Source organism: Parasteatoda tepidariorum, chromosome 11 (genome assembly GCF_982258835.1).
Source record: "Parasteatoda tepidariorum strain Cologne lab strain chromosome 11, Ptep-v5.0, whole genome shotgun sequence".
NCBI lineage: Eukaryota > Metazoa > Arthropoda > Arachnida > Araneae > Theridiidae > Parasteatoda > Parasteatoda tepidariorum.
Window position 1 is genome coordinate 15,565,856 of NC_141765.1, and position 22,491 is coordinate 15,588,346.

Here is a 22,491-nt window from a genome sequence, read left to right on the forward strand (position 1 = left end):
GATTATAATAAAAAATGATTATAACATATATGTAATACGATCTTTCGTCATATTAAAAATATTGCGAAAATATAAGCCCCTACTGTGCGAAAATGTTACAAAGTAAAGGGAAATTTACTGCTAAAAAGACAAATTATTTTTTTTAAAAATTTTTATTGCATACTTCAAAGTAATGAAAATAAGTTAAAAATTTTATTTAAAACCTTGATTTTATTTAAAACAAATATGAATTAAAAGTTATGTGGTAAATTACTAAATTAAAAATAATGGAACCAATCTTATTTTTGTGAACTATTAACTTTTATAAACACGGAGAAATGCAAAACAAGTAAACTTAACCCAATAAATGGTTCTTTTGCCATGCTCTACAGTATCTGGGTAAAATTATCAAATTTTACGACATCTTCCATACTTTGTGATGTATTATAGAACCATATTTTATTGTTATTTTCATCAAAACCTCTAGCAAAGTATTTCGGTAAAAAATACTGAGCTTTTCGGTTTTTCCCTTGGGCCATAACGCAGTAAATTTATGAATTTTTCTTAGTGTGGTTTGCAATGAATAGTTTTCAATTTCTCTGAAATATCACTGAGCATGTTCTACTATCTCTTCAATTGTTTTTCACTTAAATTTCTGGAATAAATAAAATTATACAAACTAGAAATATTGATCGTGGAAAAAAATGATTAGAAAAATAATGATTTTTTTCCACAATCAATTTTTCTCACGTCTTTCGATTTCCATGTAAGTATATTATTCATTGTTATAAGTTATTTTGAGTACAGTGTTGCATAAAAATTGTTAGGTAAGTTGTTGACATTATTTTGTAAAAATTTATGATTAATATAAACAGAAAATAAAAACAAAATAAATAAAAAATTGAACTCTGAATCATTAGTAAAATGTATTTGCTAAATGTGGTCCATCTAAATAATAGAAAAATGATAAAAATAACTATGAAAAATAAAGATTAATACAACCTATGCGTGGAAACTATCTAAGAATTAAAATATTGAAACCGTAGGGCTTATTATCTTTAGGAAAACACGGGATTCCATAAAGATCTTTCATTCTCCTTCATTTATTTCGATAGATTTAGTTCACAACCTCGTATGATTTATTTGTATTTCATAACTACTTTGAATTTGGCTCAGCCCCTTCCGGTTGGCGTGTTATTCAATTCTATATTTAATCAAATCCAAATCTCAAAAGAAAGAAAGGGTGGCTCTGGTTATTTAAGATTTCATAAAATTTTTTTATGAACTTCACATTGATTTACAAACGATATTCTTAAGGAATTAAATAAAGATTATACTAGCAGAAAAGAATTTCAAAAGAAAGAAAGGGTTGCTTTGGTTATTTAAAATTTCATAAAAATGTTTTATGAACTTCGCATTAATTTAAAAATGATACTCTCAAAGAACTAATTAAAGATTATACTAGCAGAAAAAAATTTCAAAAGAAAGAAAGGGTTGCTCTGGTTATTTAAGATTTCATAAAAATGTTTTATGAACTTGACATGATTTAAAAACGATATTCATAGATTTACACTGTTAGAAATTTCTCGGAAAAATTGTTAAATAACAATTTATTTAATTGTTATTTTACCATATTCAAACAAAACAGCCTAAGGACCACAAGTAGGATGGTATTCCAACTGTTGACTGGGCGAAAAACAAATTTATTAATTGCTTCCACATAATACAGTTAAACAATCAGAATTTTATCACCCCACTAGGCTCACCTAACGAAGCCACTCAGTTCTTTGTTGCTGGGTATATATTTTGAGGGCTAATCTGTCAATCTCATGACCAACAGAACGGGGGTTCGAGTCCCATCGTTGACACTACAATATTTCCTCCATTCCCTTCAACACATGATGAGTTTCCAGCGTAATGCACTTCACAATTTATGACCCTTGATTATTAGAATACGATACCTCCATTCACCATAAACCTGCTTAAAGTAAAAATGTCTAGTATATCCCATGCCTTACGATAGGTGAAACAACCAGGTAAACTAAGTAAATCACATTCAACGGTTCACTAACTATTTCCAATGCCTATTACTTAACGTAAAGATTAGTTCCTATGTTTTGAAACCATGCTAAATGAAAAGGGTTAAAAATCATATAGTTTTGGATTCATGGTTTCTTAACCATACTAGTTGAGTTGTGAACTGCTTCAAAACCGTGAGCGTAAAGAATGTTCTTTTTCGTAAACTTAACTGTTAATTGGATGGACAGACTGCAGCAGGCTATTTTGCCTTAATTTTAGAATGGAAATTTTAATAGTGCATCACCACGCTGAGACCACTACTCTGTTACTTTTGCAGATGACAGATTCGTGCTTTTGGTATGGTGCCAGCATTATAATATTGCTAACGATCATGTATTATGCATTTATTTAGTAGTGAGAAAAGAAAATTGAATGATCATCTCCGTGCATGATGTTAAGTAAATTACCTTTCTAACTTATAGTGTCACAAAAATAATTTCTCCTTTTATTGCCTCCTACCCTATTCATTGAAATAATTAATAATTTGAAGATAACTGAAATATCCCCAATTATTTCTGATAGGATTCCGAGGATATTGAAAGCGAGATCAGTGAAGAACCTAATACTCCGCTAAATTCAACAGGACAAATTAGTTATGATAGTATTTCTACTAAACCAGGTAAGTCAAGAATAGATTGAAAAATAATTACTTTTATTTTTTTAGTCTTTAACGTGTATACAGATTCCTACCCTTATAATCATGTAACTAACAAAAAAGAAATTGATTAAATAAAAATTTTATTTGGTTTAGGCAACTGAAAAAGAATATGAAATTCAAAATTTGAAAATGAATAAATAATAATGATAAATAGGTGAAGATTAAATTAGATTAGTTTGAATAACGTTTAGTTAAGTTAAAACTGCTTTATTTACGTATATTTAAATTTCTTTTTATTTCATCTGAATCTTGGTTTAAGTTTTAAGTGAAAAAAACTTTTTGGAATTGAAAATACGACAAAAAAAGTGCTAGAACAAGTAAACTAAATAAAAGAAAAATCTAATTTCTAATCTTTAACTTCACTGACAGGAAAATTTTTTTAAATTGATTTAGATTGTCTTTTGCAAAACTTTATTTGGTAATATAGTTAAAACACAACATTTGGTATAATTTTATTTCTTTTAAATTAACAAAGTTGTAAACCAAATTATATATTTATTAAGTTATTAATTAATAAATTTATTCAGTTCGAAAGAAGCAAGCTGTCATAATGAAATTCAAAAAAAATTATTATTTGATTTTTTTTAATTTTAATTAATTTTCTAAATGAATTAATTTTTTAAATTTTAATAGTTTATTAATTTTAATTTTTCATTTATAATTTGTAAACGAAATTTAATTTTTTATTTAATTATTATTCAATTTATTATTTAAATTTTTTATTCATTTTTCAAAAATTATTTACTTTAATTAATTCTTAAACATTATTTAAATTTTTATTTTTTCGATGAAATTTTAATATGAATTAATTTTGTAATTTACCTTTCATTTTTAGTATTTTGATCAAATTTTAATTTTTATTAATTCTTATGAAAAAACTTTCCATTCTTAAAATAGTTAAAAAAATAAGCTTTCAAACTTACTATAATTTACAAACTATTACTTTAAAAAACTTATGAACCTAAAAATAACTTATTTAATAATATATTTTTTTTCACACTGAACGCTTAAAAAAATAAATTTAAAAAAATAAATTAAATGCTAATATTTTTTTCGAATTTTGAATGTTAAGTTTAACAAATTTCTGAAGGATAATGTTTATGCAAAGTGAAAAATATAACATTTACTGCTCATAGTAGGCAGTTTTATCAAAAATAAGTAAAATATATTTGTGTGATATGCCTCTTGGTTTGTATTTATATTTCTTTGTTTGAAGTCTAAATCACTTGCTTTTGATGGTAAGTTTAACAATGAAGAATGTTGAAGATTTTTGGAGGCTTTTAATTTGCGTCATAGAAATAAACACATTGCGTTCATTTTTTCACAGTATAAAACGCCTTTAAAATGCAAAATCTTATCATGAATTGGGATAGAACTTCGATTGTATGAAAAATGGTGGCTTTGGAATCTTTAACAGCGTGTAGAATTTGGTGGTAATTCCGAAACCATTAGATTTGCAATATGCATTCATCTTAATAATAAAAAAAAAAAAAAGAACTTATTTCGAAGAGTAAATTTTTATACAGCTGGCAAAAATTAAATATAGTCCTTAATTTTTAAACCTGAAAAAACAATAAAGTAATGCAAATTGTCGATTCCGATATTCGAATTGTCGATATTTAGATTTCTGTACAAGAATATGGGGTTTTCACTTTTAAAATAATAATGACATTTTCGCAAACTGTAAAAACTTTTTCAACTTAAATCACTTAAAATAAACTATGTTAGATTATTTGTTCTCATAAATCAGCCTTATAGCAATCTTTATGTGTATTGAAAATAAAACCGTCCCAATAAAACTACTGAGTATTAAAATTACTTATACATGAGTGTTCCAGGCAATCACATACATAACATTCAAAAGAAATAGTAATAAAGTGTTGATCTTTTATTTGCTGATTCTTAGCGTAATTAGTTTCTCACTCATAAAACAAGGTTTTCCTAGTATTTTTCAATGTAAAAACTGCATTTGGCAAGGTAATACAAGGTATAGTATAAATTTCCCTTTCTAGTACTATAGTTAAAGATATAGATTGCGACCTAAAACAAAGTCATAAAACTGAATTAAAAAGTTTAATAAAAAGTACCAATGTATATGGTTCAAAGGAGTTAACCTCAAATTTGCTAACTAATTAGTGATAAATATTAATTAAGTTAAATAAGTACAAAAAAGTACTTTGCAATCGAAAAAATATGGTTGAAATAGAAAGAAAGCGGTCGAAAGTTTGGACATCTTAATTTTAATTTCACTTTTTTTTTTGCGTTTCGCTACTTTTCAAGAACTTTCATAGAAAATATTAGAATGATAGAAAGTAAATAAAATAGAAAATACTAGAATAGAATTTTCATACTACGAAACTTTTGGCACACTACCATGTAATTCGTTTTTTCAAAGATAATCTCGTGTAAATAATATTTTGCAATAATTTCGCAATTATTTACATAGGAATTATTATTACAGCATTATTTTATTATTTTTTCATAATTATATTTCCTAAGGTTTTAATTTTTCTAAAATTGTGCAGCAAGTATTTTTTTACATTATTTAAAGCTATGTAATTTTAGATTACTTAAAATACACATTTTTGTTCAAAATATAAAATTTGAACGAAATCGGTCAAATGGCTTCTGCGTTTTAAAATTTACTTAAAAAGCCTTATTTATAAACTTTCATGCTAGAAGAGCAATAATAATGAATTGTTACCTGATTTTTCGACAGATGCATTGCTATCTGCATTGCGTCGTTTCATTTCCAGACAGGGAAATTGCTGAAATGAAAGTTTGTAAATGTTTATACCGATATAGAGATTATTGAAATACTATTATTAATTAATTTTTTTGTGGCAGATCCTCAAATGGGGAAATTTTTAAAGTTTTAAGTTGATTTTTATATTAATTAGTATTTGGTGTTAATTACGTGTAATGCCCGTTTGAAATGCTTTTGACCCCTGTTAAATCATTATAATTATTATAGAAGATGCAGTAGACAGTCCAGAGAGTCAGAAGTTGAGTGCATCTCGTCAGGTTAAGCCAATGCAGTGGTGCCAAGAACCAATGAGCGAGGAACCAATTAATATGATTAAAGGAACTTTGCCAAACAGCCATGAAGATCAGTCATTTGATGTAGTGGGTATCTTTTATTAATATTGTCTTTGAATAAGTCATGAAATCATTTCTACAAATTTTAAGGTTAATTACCAATTAATATAATATCCTTCAATACAGCATGTATGAATAGTGATAATTTTGCTTACTTACTTCATTTTATATAAAGTCATAATTATATGCTCACGATAAGTCATAAATTTTGATTCGAGGGATTTTATACGTTTAATATGTAATGAACATAAAAGTAAACACACTTGTGTCATTTTCACATACTTTGAATCTGAATCAAAACAAATATCTTTTAATTTTTATTACGGTACATTATATTAGTTAATAATATCATAAATTTATTAAGCAGATAAGCATTATAAGAAAAGACAGAAAATAAATAAATTTAGACTTGAAAATTTAACTTTTGTGCTTTGTTATGACAATAAACGGATTAAACAAAAGTAATATATATATATATATATATATATATATATATATATATATATATATATATATATATATATATATATATATATATATATATATATATATATATATATATATATATATATATTGCTATTGTTTTTTGCTAATATTTAATTTAACTCTTAAGTTTTTATTTGTATTTAACAGTGCTTCAATAGCGCTTGTAATGGTTTTCTAAATTAAGTTGAAATTTATGTTTATATTTGTTATGATATGTATGCATGTATAAATAAATTCATACTTATATTTGCATCAGATAACTCTTGTAATAGTATAATTTTAATTCACACTATTTTTGAGAATTGTATCACAAAATCCTTGTAATGGTCGCATAAATCGAACTTACACATGTATTTATATATCACAGAGTTCTTGTAACGGATGCATAAAGCGTGAAGCGTCTAGTACTCCAGATAATTTATCAGCTGGTACAAAAGAAGAAGATGATGAAGATGAAGACGATGATTCAGATAAAATTGACATTAATCGATATGATCCCGAAAGACTGAAAGCTTTCAACGTATGAGTTTATAATATTTATAATTCAGTACTGTTGGAATTTTTTATCAGTTTATGCATGAAATAATTGTCTTTAATATTATGACGTAACTTAGTTTTTTGAATCAAGCTGTTAGGTAGAATTGTTTATCTCAATGTTTCTGTTTAAAATATGTAAATATTGAGAGTCGTGCCATAAAAAATACATTTTATTATGCTACCATAAATTTTTTAAATTTAACAGTGAGATCGCTAAATAATATAATTACAGCAATAATTTTTATCTAAATTTGTAAAGAATTTCTATTTTTTTGTATAAAATATTGCAACTGTTGCTACTGTTTTTATTTTTAATTAGTCTGCGGGAAATATTTTAAAATATATTGAAGTAAACCTTTTGCTATGATTATCAATTTTACAAATACCAGATGACAAAACCGGTTAAAAATGCAATTGATTAAATTCAAAATAGTTTTACCGAATTAATATAACTTATTTTCCCAAGATGCTAGTTGTAATAGAAATATTTGGTGCAGTAACATTATTTATATAATTATGTTAGTACCTGGTTCTTTCTCTAATCAAAGCAGTTAGATTGTACACAGTTAAAAATGGCAATAAAGTTACAAATAAATTGGATTTGCCATGTTATTGCACCAAGCCCTTTGTTTATAAATCGTGATGTTCTGAAATCACGACACTATTTTTGTAAAAAAAAAAAAACTTTAATTCAACATTATTATGCAACAAATTTTTGACAAAATTATTTTTTATATTAAAAATACTCCTAATAGTAAATTTATGGAAATAATAGCTAGCCAGCCAACCATTCAACTGATACCAGTGATTGTTTGTTAAAGTTCTTAACTAGTATCTAGGGACCATTATGAGTTTATGCACATAAAAAAGTAAACACTCTGATCAACTTTTATCTAATGATTAAATTTTAAGGTACTGAGACGCAATATTAATGTTCCGAGGATCTAACTTTGAATATTCTAGTTAGTTGGAGAAGATGATCTTTTAACTTACGAAATTAAACACAAAAGCATAATTTTTCTGAATAAACATGTAATTTGTTCAGACAGAATTGAATTCTTGATCCTCAAAATATGGGGTATAACCTCAATTTGAAAAATATGGCTTGAATAGTTTCAGCCGGAGGGCAGTCAAAAACTCATAAAAGTGGAATAATAATATGTAAAAATATATAGTGTTTAGGTTCAAATCTTAGTGCTAGATTCATGTTTGACTCATGCAAACTTCATGCTTGATTCTTAATACTAATGATTTTTAAATTATATTAAATTTAATGTTAAAAATTTGCAGATATTGGAGTTAAAAATAACTTATATAATGGTTGATGTAAAAAGATTTCAAACTGAAAAAACTGTGCTGATGAAATACTCAAAATAAACATAAAATTGAAACACCTTAAATAATTTCAGACTTAATAATTAATTTTAACGTAAAAAGATATATTGTTGAAAAATCTATTTTTTTTTAAAATTAAATTTTAAATTATTAATTGTATATATGATTTTTGTACATTATGGCATGGTTTTTAAATAAAAGTTAAAAATTAGAGATTTTTTAGTTAAATAGTTCCTTTCTAATAACAGTTAAGGCAGGAAGTGAAATAAGGTTGTTATTTCTAGCAAACTTGTCACCCAATTCATAATAAAGTTTTGATTTTGCTAAAAAACATATAAATTTCAAATTCATTTAAAATGTTTAAACTTTAATTTGACTGTTATTAATTAAAACAAATGAAAATTAAATTTTGCCTAAAATAACACAATAATAAATGAGTTTTATAATTGTATGCAGCTGCTTCGTTCTCTCGTTGCGTTTCTAGAGCTATAAAGAAAAATGCAAAAAGTAGAATTTACATTGGGAGCGTTTAAGAGCTTTTCTGAATAAATTATTCGAACCCATTGCAAGAATCCACCACGCGTTGATGGCCAATATTCTGAATCTATCAAAAAAATTGTTTATTCAGAAAAAATAAGTTTTCATCGATCATTTGCAATTTAAGCCTTATTTAACTGTAATAAAGCAAAATATACTGTAAAAAATTCTGGAAAACTCAAAATACCGGATTAAAGTACCGGTAAAATCAATTTGACCGAAAAATCCATTTTTGCCAGAAAATATTATACTGTAAATTTTACAGTAATATTTATTTAATTAGAATGATTCAGTGATTTTGCGGTAAGTTTTACTTAATTACGGTAAATATTACTGAAAAAATTACGGCAATTTTGAGTATCGGTACTTTTTACCGTAATTTTTACAATACTTTTTACCATAATTTTTACAGTACTTTTTATCGTAATTTTTTCCGTCTTTTTTACAATGTACTTTTCTTACCGTAATTTAATCCGGAATTTCTTACAGTGTTTCTCAAATAGGCTTCACTTATATGTAATATATTTTAGTACGTGAAAGTGCGTGGGGTATACGTGTGACTGTTATTTTAGAAGTTATTGAGTATGTTATGCGTAATGTTTTGCCTTTGTGGTTTGAAAAAAAAATTTTACTTTTGATTTAGATGTTTGTTCGACTGTTTGTGGATGAAAACCTGGACAGAATGGTTCCTATTTCTCGTCAACCTAAAGATAAAATACAAGCTATTATAGATTCTTGTTCAAGACAGTTTCCAGAGTTTGGTGAGAGAGCAAGAAAAAGGATTCGAACATATCTAAAATCTTGTAGAAGAAATAAAAGAACAAGAGAAAACACTAATTGGGAAATAGTAAGTAGAATTCCAATTTACTATTTTGTTCAAGTTTTTGAACTTGCAGTGATCGGTACATTATTTACAAGCATAAACTTTTTAAGAACTTAAGAGAGTTTTCAGGTCTAGAAGCGTGAAGAAAAAAAAACGAATTGTCTATTTAGTATTTCGACACCTTATACTATGAAGTTCCTGTGGGCTAAACCATTTTGTCCAGAAACTCATTTAGTTGAAAAATGCGATCATCGGATCGGCCATTCCGTGTCGTCGAAGGCTCACGGCAATCAGGGCAGGAGGCAATCAACTTCATATACGAAAACTTGCTATATGACAAATTATTGAAAAGATGTGTTGGCGCGAACAGTCAAAACAACAACTAATCGTTAAATTCGTTTATTTGGATGTTCTTTACGGAAACATATGGTCAAAATTACCAATTATTTGGCTACGGTGATCCTCAATCACGGTTTCAAGGTGATTGCCCGCATGATGGATGTCATGGATATTCGAGTTGGCAACACGACATTCGAGTTTTGCAAACGTCACAGCGTTCAAGGCGCAGATCGCCTTGAACGCTCGGAGCACAGCTCGTCTACTTCCAGCAAAGAAGCCAGATTTACGGTCCGGGAGGATGGATCGGGGTCAGATTTACTGCCAGGGAACTCAAAAAAATGCTCCAGGTTAATTAGTTTGATGTTGTTTTGGAAACTTGTAGAGAATTGATGGAACCAGCAAGAATGGAACCTTTTCCAACATTAAAATTTTTTATGTACGTTTAAATGACATTCGATTTTTGTTATTTGTTTTCATATGGCCTCCATTTTGTAAGAAAATGACCATTTACAGACTTTTTGGTTTTGGCTATAGCTACATTCATAATGGTTAATTTTTTGCCTCGCCTGTTTGAGATTATACAGTATGAAAATCAAGTTGCGCTCATCTATCAGTGCTCGGCGTGCTCTGCCACCTTTGCCGTCGTTTTCTGAAAGATGACGAAATAAAACTAGGTAATCATTACATAGCTTATTTTTTCACTTCACCGAAAAAAAATTATAAAAATGAGACTGAAATGGGACCTCTAGACCAGAAAACCGCTTTAATATTGGAAATTACCTTGATTTATACATCTTTTTGCAAATGTGCAAGCAATATCATTTTCCAAGAATTGTTTGTTTGATTAATTTTGAAAGGAGTTTTGCTCGCAGCACCGCCATGAACTCTAGATAACATCATCTTACATATAAATACCATAAGAGAATGTCTATGAAATATAAGGTTGTATCCTTTTACTGAAATGAATACTGAAGAAGCAATAGGAAGAATACTTAAGATTTTCTATAAAAACTCCTTATAATCAGTGCCACACCATCCAGATCTTTTCAATTTGAGAAAACAATTATTTCTCTAACATAAAGTTATTTTCAGTACCTGTAAAAAATACAGAACAGTTTATTGTCCATGTTTTAAGTCTGTAACGGAAGTTGTTTTCACGTAACCTAGAAAGTAAAAATCTAGTTGATGCCTAACAAGTTTTACAAATGAATAGCTCATATATGTTACACGCATACCAGGTTTTTCATAATGAATATTATTCTCTTATATTATTGATATTAATATGTATTTTTAGAATCCTTACTAAATAATGAAAACAAAAGAAAGTACTCATTAGGGGTCTCAAATTAGTGTTTAATTGACGAAAATAAAACGCTATCGAAATCTGACAAATTACAGTACAGGAAGGCAGACGCAATAAACAATATATGCTTGATTACGGGAGGAAACTGATAGGAGTTCAAAGAGGATAATTGGAAATACCTTCAATTTTCATCAACCAGTTTAACTTTTTTAGATGTTATTTACATTCACCTTCCTCTACTTTAACTTTCAAAATTTCGGTAGCGTTTTATTTTCCTCCTTCAATTATTAATGTGCACCTCCTTCATGTGTATATTTTGTAGTCCTAGTTTCGATAAGAATTCTAAAAATACAAATTAAGGATGGTCTTTGACTCATCTAAGGGATACTCTGTCTATACATTCTGGACAAGGGACACTCTGGACAAACATGCGTCCAGTGGTGCCTCAAAATTGTTATAGTGGTGTTGGATCAAAGCACCTGGATCAGAAGCCACTTGTCAAATGTCGTAAATCTTCATCTATACATAACATACATGTGTGTTTCTATTTAAATTAGGGAAATATTGTGGTGATTAACTTATAACATGACAAAATTTTAAAAATATGAAATAAATTTTATGACAAAAGTTTATATACCACTATAATAATTTTGATAAAGCACTGAAAGCCCTGTTTAGAATGTATATACAGTATAAATGCAAATGTTTGTTTATTTTTGTGCTTTTTTATACTGTTTGTAAGTCGCTTTTATTCTTTATATTTAAAGTTTATTAGTTTCAAAGCATCTGATGGAATGATTATTAAGTTTGTTTTTCAAACTAAATGTGAAAATTTGTTATAGGGTCGGAATACACAACCCCACTTAACATCAGCTCTTGCAGAACAGATATTGGCAAATGCGTGTGAGAATGAGAGTCAAAATGCTAAAAGAATGCGACTAGGACTCAAACCCTTATCAGTAATTTGACTTGTTTAACTATGTGATTTTATTCATTTAATCCTATTCATTTAATCCTCCCTAACTCTTTAAAATTTATTGAAATGATATAAAATTCATATTTTACATCATATATCTTTTATTTAATCCTATTGTATTGCAATAATGTAGATTGTTACCATTGAATATTAGGGTAGTTAATTTTGTTGAAGTGGGAATAAATAATTTCATCGAAATTGAATTTCATGCGGAAAGTTTCAAATTAAAATAAGTTTATAATTAAGGCCTCACATACCTTTTAATGCTTCAAAAAATCGATTTTTTTTAATGACTTCCTGATTGTAATAAAAATATTTTAATAAACAAAGAAAGGAAAAAGAAAAATTTAGAAAATTAAAAGGAATGTGCAACTGAAAAGAAAAAAGATCCCCGAAGCGCATTAAAATCATCGAGGCAAGTGTATAAAAAAGTTTATTTATTTTCGGTCAAGCAAAATTTATTTTCTGCCAAGCATTTGTTGCTAATTATTACAAATAATTGCCGAAATTTGCCGAAAATGATAATTTTATAAAATGAAAACATTGTAATTACTCTGCAATGGCTTTTTTTCGAAATTTACACAAAATGTCACAGGTAGAGGTCGAAGGAATCTCTGAAAATACGAAGAGGGACCCCCCCCGGATTTGTTTTATAAAGATTTCTTTATTAGCTTTCTTATAAAATTCCTTTAGACACCTTCAAAGTACTCTCCATTAGAAGTACTCTCTAAAGTACTCTCCTTGTCAAGTATTTTTTCCACTGTTTGATGGAGTTTGCTGGAAGATCAGTCAACTCTTCAACTTTTGTATCGTCCAGTACCCATTCTGTTTTTACTGCTCTCTCACATCATCAAAAAGTTTCTTTTTTGAATTTTATTTCCTTCTTGGAGACAAGAAAAAGCCGTACGGGGCTAAGTCTAGCGATTACGGAGGATGTGTAAGAGAGGTTATCCTTGAGAGACAAAATACTAGGTCATTTGTAAGGTCGTGTGGGCGAGAGCATCTCATTTGAAAATCCTTAATCTGTTGCACGTGCTCCAGCTCATGCCCGTCTCTTCTGAAATTTATTGCATCTTAAAACAACAATCCTTGTTGATTTTTTGGCAATTTTTTTTTAAAGTTTTCAAATTTTCGAGACATAGATAGGGCCCACAAAGTGAGCATGATGTTCAACACTCTTCTAACTACCTTAACTACCTCACCAAACTATCTTAAAGTTGGCAAAACTACTCGAAAACTTGTGTGCGGCGCATAACCTCCTCCTTAAAAGCCTGCTAAAGCTTTTTATAAGCTTAACTGAATCTGCCGTTATTATTGCAATTAAATGCTTCAGTCAATTTATTTCTTATATTTCACTTTTTATTTAATTTTTTGATGATTTCTGTTTTTTTCTTTGAAAAGATTCTATAGTTGATATATTTACGTTGGGCATTTATAATATTGTAAACGCAGTTTTGCAGATACATAAAGTGACAAAAAACATGTCCATTCTCCCTCAAAAACTATAACTAGATTTTTCAGTATATTTCTTGAATTCCTAGACCAATTCTATAGTTGATATATTTACGTTGGGTATTTATAATATTGTACAGTTTTGTAGATACATAAAGTGGCAAAAATCATATCCTTCCTCCCTTAGAAACTATTACTAGATTTTTAAGTACATTTCTTGAATTCCTAGACCAATTATTCTTACAAAAACAATAATTGTTATTCACTTTTAAAAAGTATGGAGTGAAGGGTTAAAAATGATGATAATGAAACACCTGTACATTGCAGTTTAATGATATGTATACTTTTATGAAAATATTATCGATTGTACGTACTATTAAATTATGTAAAAATATTATTTTTCGGCGTTTTTTCCCCATTGAGTCTTTCTTTGAGAGCCCAAGATTAAAAAGTGTTTTGTGAAAATCCAATGAACTTCTAAATAGATTTATTCAATGAATCATTGATTGCTAAATTTTCTTAGAATAGTTATTTGAAAACTATTAAGATGAAATTTATTATTTACAAGTTTCAGAGACATTGTTATTTCATTCAATCAATTTTATTCTATAAAATTCTATTGATTTACAGCTATGACTAAGAACTGTAAGCTCATAAAACTAAAATTAAAAATGCATTTATAATTTCAAATGAGATAAAATGATTTGCAAACTTTATGATTTATTAAAATGCATTCCAAATTTTATTTGTGATACAATAAATTATCATTAGTTACAGTTTGACAAATTTTCGTCTTTATATGTTTTGTCTTAATCCAATTTCGTCACTAACCAAAATTTCGTTACTGCCAAAAATTGAAATTAATATAAATTTTTGCTTGCCTCTTTATCTAAATTCCATGCTAAATTTTCAAATGTATAATGTTCAGCATAAAAGTCTTTTAACATTTTCTGTCGTGAAATATTTCTAATAAGCTTGGGAAATTAATTTAAGTGCTAGATAAATTTTCGAAAATGTGCATGCTTTAAAGAATTCATATCAGCCAGGAATAAATTCGATTATATTAGGATGAAGACTTTGAAATTGATTTTATAAAATTAAATTAGAAGCAAACTATAAAAATTATTACACTGCGCGTAGGCTGCATAGGGCTCTCGGAGAAAAAAAATTCAGTTAAAATTACCGTACTCTATGGTAATGACGTTTCTAGTTCAAAGAATATAATTCTGGTTAATAAAACCAAAATATAAGTTATTTAAACCATTCATTTGGTAATTTCTCTTTTCATATAGGTAAAGTTTTACCGGAAATTCTAGTACTCAAAATTATAGTTCTTATTATCAGACAGTAAAAACTAAAAAACTGAAAAGTAAATTTAACAGAATAAATGAGCTTTATGCCCAGTACTATCATTATCGTCATAAATATCATTATGAAGTATCAAATTATGATGCATCAAATTGTACATTATTTTCTAAATTTTATCATATACTATAAAACCATATTTAACTGTTATTTTTATCAAAATCATTACCAAAGCACTTCGGTAAAAATTACTGATCTTTTTGGTGTTCCCATAGAGCCAGAAACACGGTGAATTTTACCATATTCTGGTAGTTTTGAACAATAGTTTTTCTCAGTGCGGGATGCACAAATGTAAACCTCTGGTCTTAAATTTACCCAGAAATAATCTTAGGTTTTTCAGTTCTCTTTAAATTTGAATTTATTCAGCATTATAATGCTAATGAGTTCTCACAACTTTTATAACGCCCATAAAGATAAATTGTTCTTTATTAGGCTGAAGTAGAGAATATGAAGTCTGAACCATCACGTAGTCCTCAACCTGAGACAAATATTTTACAAAATACGTTGCGCCATGGCAAATCTTCCAGTTTACTAAATGGGTCTTCAGCATATTCATCTAATTATCGATTTGTTGCTGTCAACGGCCATGCAAGCTCTGTTACTAATACCAACAACGGTGAGTGTAGAGTGAAAAGTTTTATTTCTTACTATGGATGCCGAAATTTGTCATAATCTACATAAAGTTGAAAGTAAAGTAAAAAAAAATCAACAACCTGATGTATAACTTTTGATTTATTAACATTTCACTTGCTGAATTAAAATCTTCATGTTATTAGAGACCGATCGGTAGATAAAAATTTATTACTGTAGATGTTACAGATTAAATATTTAAATTTGAGTAGTTCAATAGGTACGAAATCAGAAATGAAATGTATTTTCTTTGTCTAAGCGTTTATTGTTTTCAAATTATTTCAATTTATCAACAGCGAAAATATATTCTGATTTTAAATTTGGTACAAATTGAGTCCGTAGTTTATTTTTAAGAATTTTTATGAGATCCGAAACTACGTTATTAGGTTTTGAGCTTTCTGCTTTCCTACATATTTAACGCATTTAAAAATTCCTGTGTGCTTAGTTTTAATATACTTTGATTTACAAAGCTTAGAATAATAAAGCATGAGACTTATAACATAATATTAAATATAATATCTCATTTTCTGTAATAGTTTCAGTACCCTAATGCATAAAAAAATTTAATTTTTATTGAAGTGCAAGGAAACACTGGCAGTTCAGTACAGCAGCGCCACTAGCTAACACTTCCTAGATGGGAAAAAGCCTACGCAGGGGTTCCCATAATCGAAAAATCCGAAGCTTTAGTAGTCCGAACGTTGTGACATATTTCTTATTTCCCCACAGCAGTTAATGTTAGTTACGTCGGACTACTTAATTGAACCGCCTTCTCTTCCCTAAGAGGTGTTGCAACAGCTCCATCTTCAGATCTGTTTTTGTGCTCAGACTCAGATGGATCAGCCATTTTATTCCTTTCGTCATATTATTTATATTACACGTTAAAGTTTTTTATTTTTAAAACGTTTTCTCAATAAAATGGCTCAAAATTCAACCTCCACATAAGCTATGTTACAATTTCTGTCGATGTATTGTTTTTGGTTAAAATCCAATCTTCAGGGTACTAAACAGCCGAGACTCTGTACTAATACTGATGTCTGTACTGATCAATTAAGTCTGTATGTCAATTAAGTTTGTAAATAACTTTGAAGCTACTGTAATAGTTTTCTTGCGAGTTTCTCATTTAATGCACTAACTGCCTTTTTTATGGATGAACAATTATGTAATAATTTTTTTTTTATAAAATATAATATATTGGTCTTTATTGCGATTTTTTAAAAAAAATGAATGTATATGACTTAACTTGTTTAAATTATTTACATTTGACTTACTTTCTGTTTTTAATTTTAACCAAAGCACGTGAAATTTCAGGACCAACTGATCTTAGCATGAAGAAAAGCGTCAGTGGCATAAAACATAGCCTAAACTCATCCGAAATCACTGCTGTTAAACAGCTAATAGCTGGCTATCGAGAATCAGCAGCATTTCTTCTACGGTCAGCTGATGAACTGGAACAGCTACTTTTACAGCAAAACTGAAGTACTGCCTTCTTAAAACTATATTTGGGCATTTTAAAACTCAATATACATTGAGCATTGTGATCTATGAAAAAAGGGATTTTTAAGTATCATACTTTTCTAGTAAGGTTATAAAGAGTATTTTTTCAATCAACATTCCTTGATATCATTGTGATAAGAAATATTTCGGCTATGCCGATGGTTTTTCATTATTTCCAACGATTTCACTAACGGGTTTTTAATCATTCTACAACTGCCTTTTCATGCTTCTAGAAATCACTATTGTAATGTACATTCAACACACACTTTTATACATCTAAATGGCCTTTCAACTTTCATGGTGTCTCACATGATTGCATGATATCATGATGAATGCATATGCATTCTTCATGAATGCATTTGTATCCATTAATATGTTCTTACACATTGAGTCTGTATTGGTGCATGTGCATCTTTTTAGAATCATCCTATTAATGTATCTTTTAATCTAAAAATAACTAATTCTGCAATATTCTGTTCTTAAGATAAAGTTGCTCTTACTAATTGCTGTTTCGAAAGGGTGATTGCGGAGAAATTTTTTCCATTACAATACCAAATAAAAGCATTTATTTAAGCTCATCTCATTAGAAAGAAAGGAAAAACTCCGAACTGATTATTATATTTTAACTGATTATTGTACTTTTCATTTGCAATTCATTAGTATTAAGAAACTTATATCGTTAATATTCTAAGCTATCGTGGATTATAAAGGCAAATAATGCCTTCACGAGTGAATTTATTTGAAAAATTTTTCAATTAAAATAATTTAATAAATATTGTACTCAATTTTAATATCATAGTCTTTTAATTTGTCTAATTTTTTTTAATTACTAAAATATGCAAAGAATTCTAAATCAAAGTTTCAGTTTGAATCAACTGAACAAAATTACATATAAACCTATCTGAAGACGTTCTGATAATTTAGTGTTTAATTTTTATTTCACAATAATTTTCTCTTTTTCTAAGTGTTCTCTTAATGCTATTCGTTCATATATTTTAAAACCTTGTCTCTTACGTTAAAAATTTCAAGGAAAGAAAAATATTCAAATGTTTTTTTTCTTAGTTTGACAAGACATTAAAGAAGATACTCACTGTATGAGGCAATGTAATATCTAAAAAGATATTTTTGCATACTTGAAATAGGAAAAAAATAATGTTATAAAAATTTGGCTGGAATTTTAAATATTTAGCTATCAATCTTAAACTAAGCACATAAGTTCCTCTCAGCTAAATTGAAGTTAAATTGGAAAATACCTTTATTTCTATGTTCAAGAACTGATCATAGTACATATAACTGGACTAGGGTAACATAATGCTAAGCAATATTAAAAAAAAACCAACATGGGAAATATGTCTTCATATTTTATGCTGTCATCCAGTAGAAATTTTGGAAACTTATAAAATAATTATTTAGAAACAACACTGAGGAACATTTAGTTGAAAAAAATACCCCCTTTGGGAAAAATGTGTCGTATCACAATATTGTCTAAACTCTTCATACTTTAACAGGATTATTTCGAGAAACTTATCCATTGAAGAAGTACTGTTACAGTTAAAATTTCAGCCCTTTTTTGTTTTTATTTTATTTTTCAGATGAGGATTTTAAAATGTATGAAGAGATGATTAGAGAACACCCAGTAATCGTTAAAAAGGGCAATGTATATAAAAATATTTCTGAAGAAACGCTGTCCTTAGATCTGAATGCAATATCAATACTTCATAATGCCAAATTAATTGATAATGCTGTTATAAATATATAGTGGTGAATAGTTTTGTCAGTTCCTTTCTTCTTATTTACTTTCGTAAGCAGAGAAAGACTATTCAAATTAAATTATACATTTTAGAGTATTTAGAGTACTATATGCAGATACAGATAAAAAATTGTTATAAGATTGAAAAGTAAATTAAAAAAGTAATAAAATAATTTTCATTCATTTATATACATGATTGTTAATGAAAAACAATCATTACTAATTAGTGATCTTAACAACTATGAATCCCACTCCTGAATGGCTTTAAATGACAATAGAGATTTCTTTCAAATTTATGCTTTTAATAAAAATTACGTAATGTTTGTAATTCAATTCTATTGTATTCTAAAAGTAAAAAAGTAATGTAAGAAATGTTATTAATTAGAAATTCTTTATTTTAAATCTTCTCAGATTCTTGATATTCTGTGAAATGTTTTGATTTTTTTAAACTTAATTTTTGAAGTATGTATTTAATACTTGCGAATTTGTTCCTAAAATAACTTTTAAGAATATGCAACGGTACTATAGATTAGGCGTGAAATAAATAGTTTCAATGAAAAAGAGCGAAAGAAGGGTCTCCCCAGCCTTACACCCTGCTATTTTTGGCTATTAGATTTTTAGCCATAGCTTTTATATCTTCTTGTATGTGTAATATGAGTATGTCATGCATAAATTTTAAAATTTTACAAGCTTATATTGAGTGTTTTATATTAACAACTTCATATTAATTAGACAATTTAAGTATCATCCGAACAAAAATAAATTTATTAAGATAAATGTCAGTTGAACCAAATCACTGCCAATTAAAATTTCACGAAAATTTTAATATTAACTTTTCCTTAAATCGTTCTTAATTTTTCCAAACACATATTAATTTCTATTTTGGCATTTTTTTATTTATCCAATTCTTCCTATTTTGCATTTAAAAACAAACATCATTTCAAGTGCGATTTAATAAAAAAATTTATAATTTAGGAGAATAAAAAAAAAAGGAAAAAGTTAACTCTATAGATTTTGGTATTTTGAAATATATTATGAAGTTACAACAAAATGTTACAAAGTATTTAATTTATTAGTCCAAAAATTTTGTCTTAGTTAGCATATAATTTTTTTCTTCAAAAATCACATCGATTCATATACACTATTGAATCTTGGAATTTAGCGATTATGATTAATATGTTGCCTATAAAAGTAAACAAACTGTAAAAATTTTTGGATCCAGTTAGGTTTAAAGTACTGGCACTTGAGATGTATCATCCGCAAAATCCATTTTCACCGTAGAATATTATACCGTAATTATTACAGTAATATTTATTTATTAGAGTGATTGAATGATTTTGGAATAATTATTACTGCAACAATTATGGTATATCAGATATTTTGCTCCGCAACATGTTCCGTTGAAAATAGTTTTTACGATAAAAAGTACTGGCACACTGAGTGCCCTTTTTTACTGTAATTTGATCCGAAATTTTTTACAGTGCAGAAATAATTCATACGTGCGTTTTTACTAGTCTAGAAAAATGTACCACACTAAGTGCTTTATTCGATTTTACGAACTTAGTTACCAACTAGTTAATTCTTAGAATACAAAAGGTCTTGAATAAATAATTAGATTATTTCTGGAATATGTAGAAAAATCTTAGAATAGTTTTATCATTTCTGTTTCTTGCATATCATTTTTTGAATATTTTGGTTTATTTTATATTATTTAACATATACGTATAACATACATTCATTTTTGGATTATTTATAATGAATTAATTAATAATTTTAATAATGAATTTATATATAATTCTTGAATTAGTAATTATTAATTAATTTTTATAATTATTTTTGAAACAGTTTTTTAATATTTATGAATTATGTTGATCATTTTTGGAAGATAAAATTCCATTGTCAGCATTGTCTGCTTAGTATCAAAAAATATAATTAATTGAATACAAGTATTTATTTAATGCAAGTAATGTAAAAAATAATTTTTTGTTGATACGAGGCTTCGATTTTACAACGTAGATATTCCAATTTTAAATTAATTGTGAAAAGCCGATATATGTATGGCGTGATAATTGATTTAAAGCACTTTTAGTTTTATGAAAACTGTTGATAGAGAAATGCAAAACCTTGTGATGCTATTTTTGATTGTAAATAAAAATTATAATGTGTGGAATGATACGCAATTTTATCTATAAATGGTACTTTTGTAATATATTGGTTGTAACAATCTTAGTAATTTTCTTTGTATTGAAACACTTTTTCTTACTTCATATAACACCTTGCACTTGCATTCACTTATATATATTTATATTGCTATATATTCAACTTTATATTATTACTTGAATACTCAAAATGGGTGTTTATGTGTATAGAATGTTTATGAAAATGGCTACGTGCAATCTAAGTTTATTTGCTTGGTTAAGTTTAGGAAAAAGATTTGTTTCCTTTTAAATCGAGCTTCCATTTTATATTAAAGGAATAAGAAAAAGTTCCTGCCACCTTCTCCTTGGTAAGTAACTTGAGCTTTCTAAACGAGCTTCAAAAGTAGACATCATTTAAGTAAAGCTGAAATTTTTTTTTATTTACGAAGAAAAGTTTAGTTATTTAAAGGAATAATGGAGAACAACATTTTAAAATAAATTCAATTAATAGCATTCTTTTATATAGTGCACGGAATATCTCTTACATAATTTCTTGAAACCCCAAAGTTATTTTTAACCTATTGTCTTTAAATTTTGAAATAGTTAAAAAAAATAATGGTATGTATTTTTTGGTGTACTGTTATGGGTTTTATACTTTGTTTACGTCTTACGTTTTAAAACTAAAATTTATAGAAAATTCCTTCGAATGCAAATGTTATGAGTCAGACGGTAGATGCGATGATCATAAAGAACTACAGTGAAACCTCTCGTTACGGACATTCATAAAAAAACGGATACCTCTCACTACGGACAGTTTTTTAATTCCACGTGAATCTTCCATGAAAAAACCATTCTGTGTCCTCTCCGAAAAATGGACACTCCTGTAACAGGAAACGGAATAGTTATTTATGCCCCAAAATATTATTTTCAAACTTTACAAACCGGACACTACTTTTTCTTAAACTGAAAAAATGACGTTTAAAACTGTCTATCAAAACTATGAAGAACTAGCATATTATATATACGATCTAAATTTTTTTGTCAAAACTACTGAGTGCGTTTTGGTTTTGACAACTCAATTAACAAAATTTACTTATAAAATTACTCTATTTCTAATTTATCATACTAATTTACTACAACTCTGGTTAGGTGTTTAAAATAGACCTTACACTATCACATTCTGGTTTAACTATATCATAAAAGCTGGAAATTAACATCTAACTAAAGTTACAAAAATTTGAATAGTAGCATAATTCGAACTAACTTTAATTGTAGCTTCAGAGACTGGAAGCAAACATTTTGTAATGACTAATTCAAATTAATGTTGGGTATTAAGAAATTATGTAATTATAATTCATAAAAATAATATTGTTTCGTGAAGAAAACATTTGCTATTGTTCTTCACAATATTCTCTTTTCTTAATATATAATCTTAATATGAAATTAGTATCCATGATATTGCAAAGATTATTAGTAGCTATTTTAGACTTTAAACATTCTCCAAAAATAAA

General features: G+C 27.5%; 1 protein-coding gene across 1 annotated transcript in view; it reads left to right on the forward strand.

The window, feature by feature from the left end:
• LOC107453845 (nucleolar protein 4) overlaps positions 1 to 17,693 on the forward strand; it is a 72,041-nt gene extending 54,348 nt beyond the window's left edge. Inside the window, exons 4-10 of the mRNA XM_016070818.4 lie at positions 2,581 to 2,677; positions 5,691 to 5,842; positions 6,669 to 6,821; positions 9,354 to 9,557; positions 12,018 to 12,134; positions 15,401 to 15,584; positions 16,907 to 17,693. Of these exons, the coding sequence (XP_015926304.1) occupies positions 2,581 to 2,677; positions 5,691 to 5,842; positions 6,669 to 6,821; positions 9,354 to 9,557; positions 12,018 to 12,134; positions 15,401 to 15,584; positions 16,907 to 17,073 (1,074 nt within the window). The 3' untranslated portion in view covers positions 17,074 to 17,693. The remainder of the gene's footprint in view (positions 1 to 2,580; positions 2,678 to 5,690; positions 5,843 to 6,668; positions 6,822 to 9,353; positions 9,558 to 12,017; positions 12,135 to 15,400; positions 15,585 to 16,906) is intronic.
• The last annotated feature ends 4,798 nt before the right edge of the window (positions 17,694 to 22,491 follow it).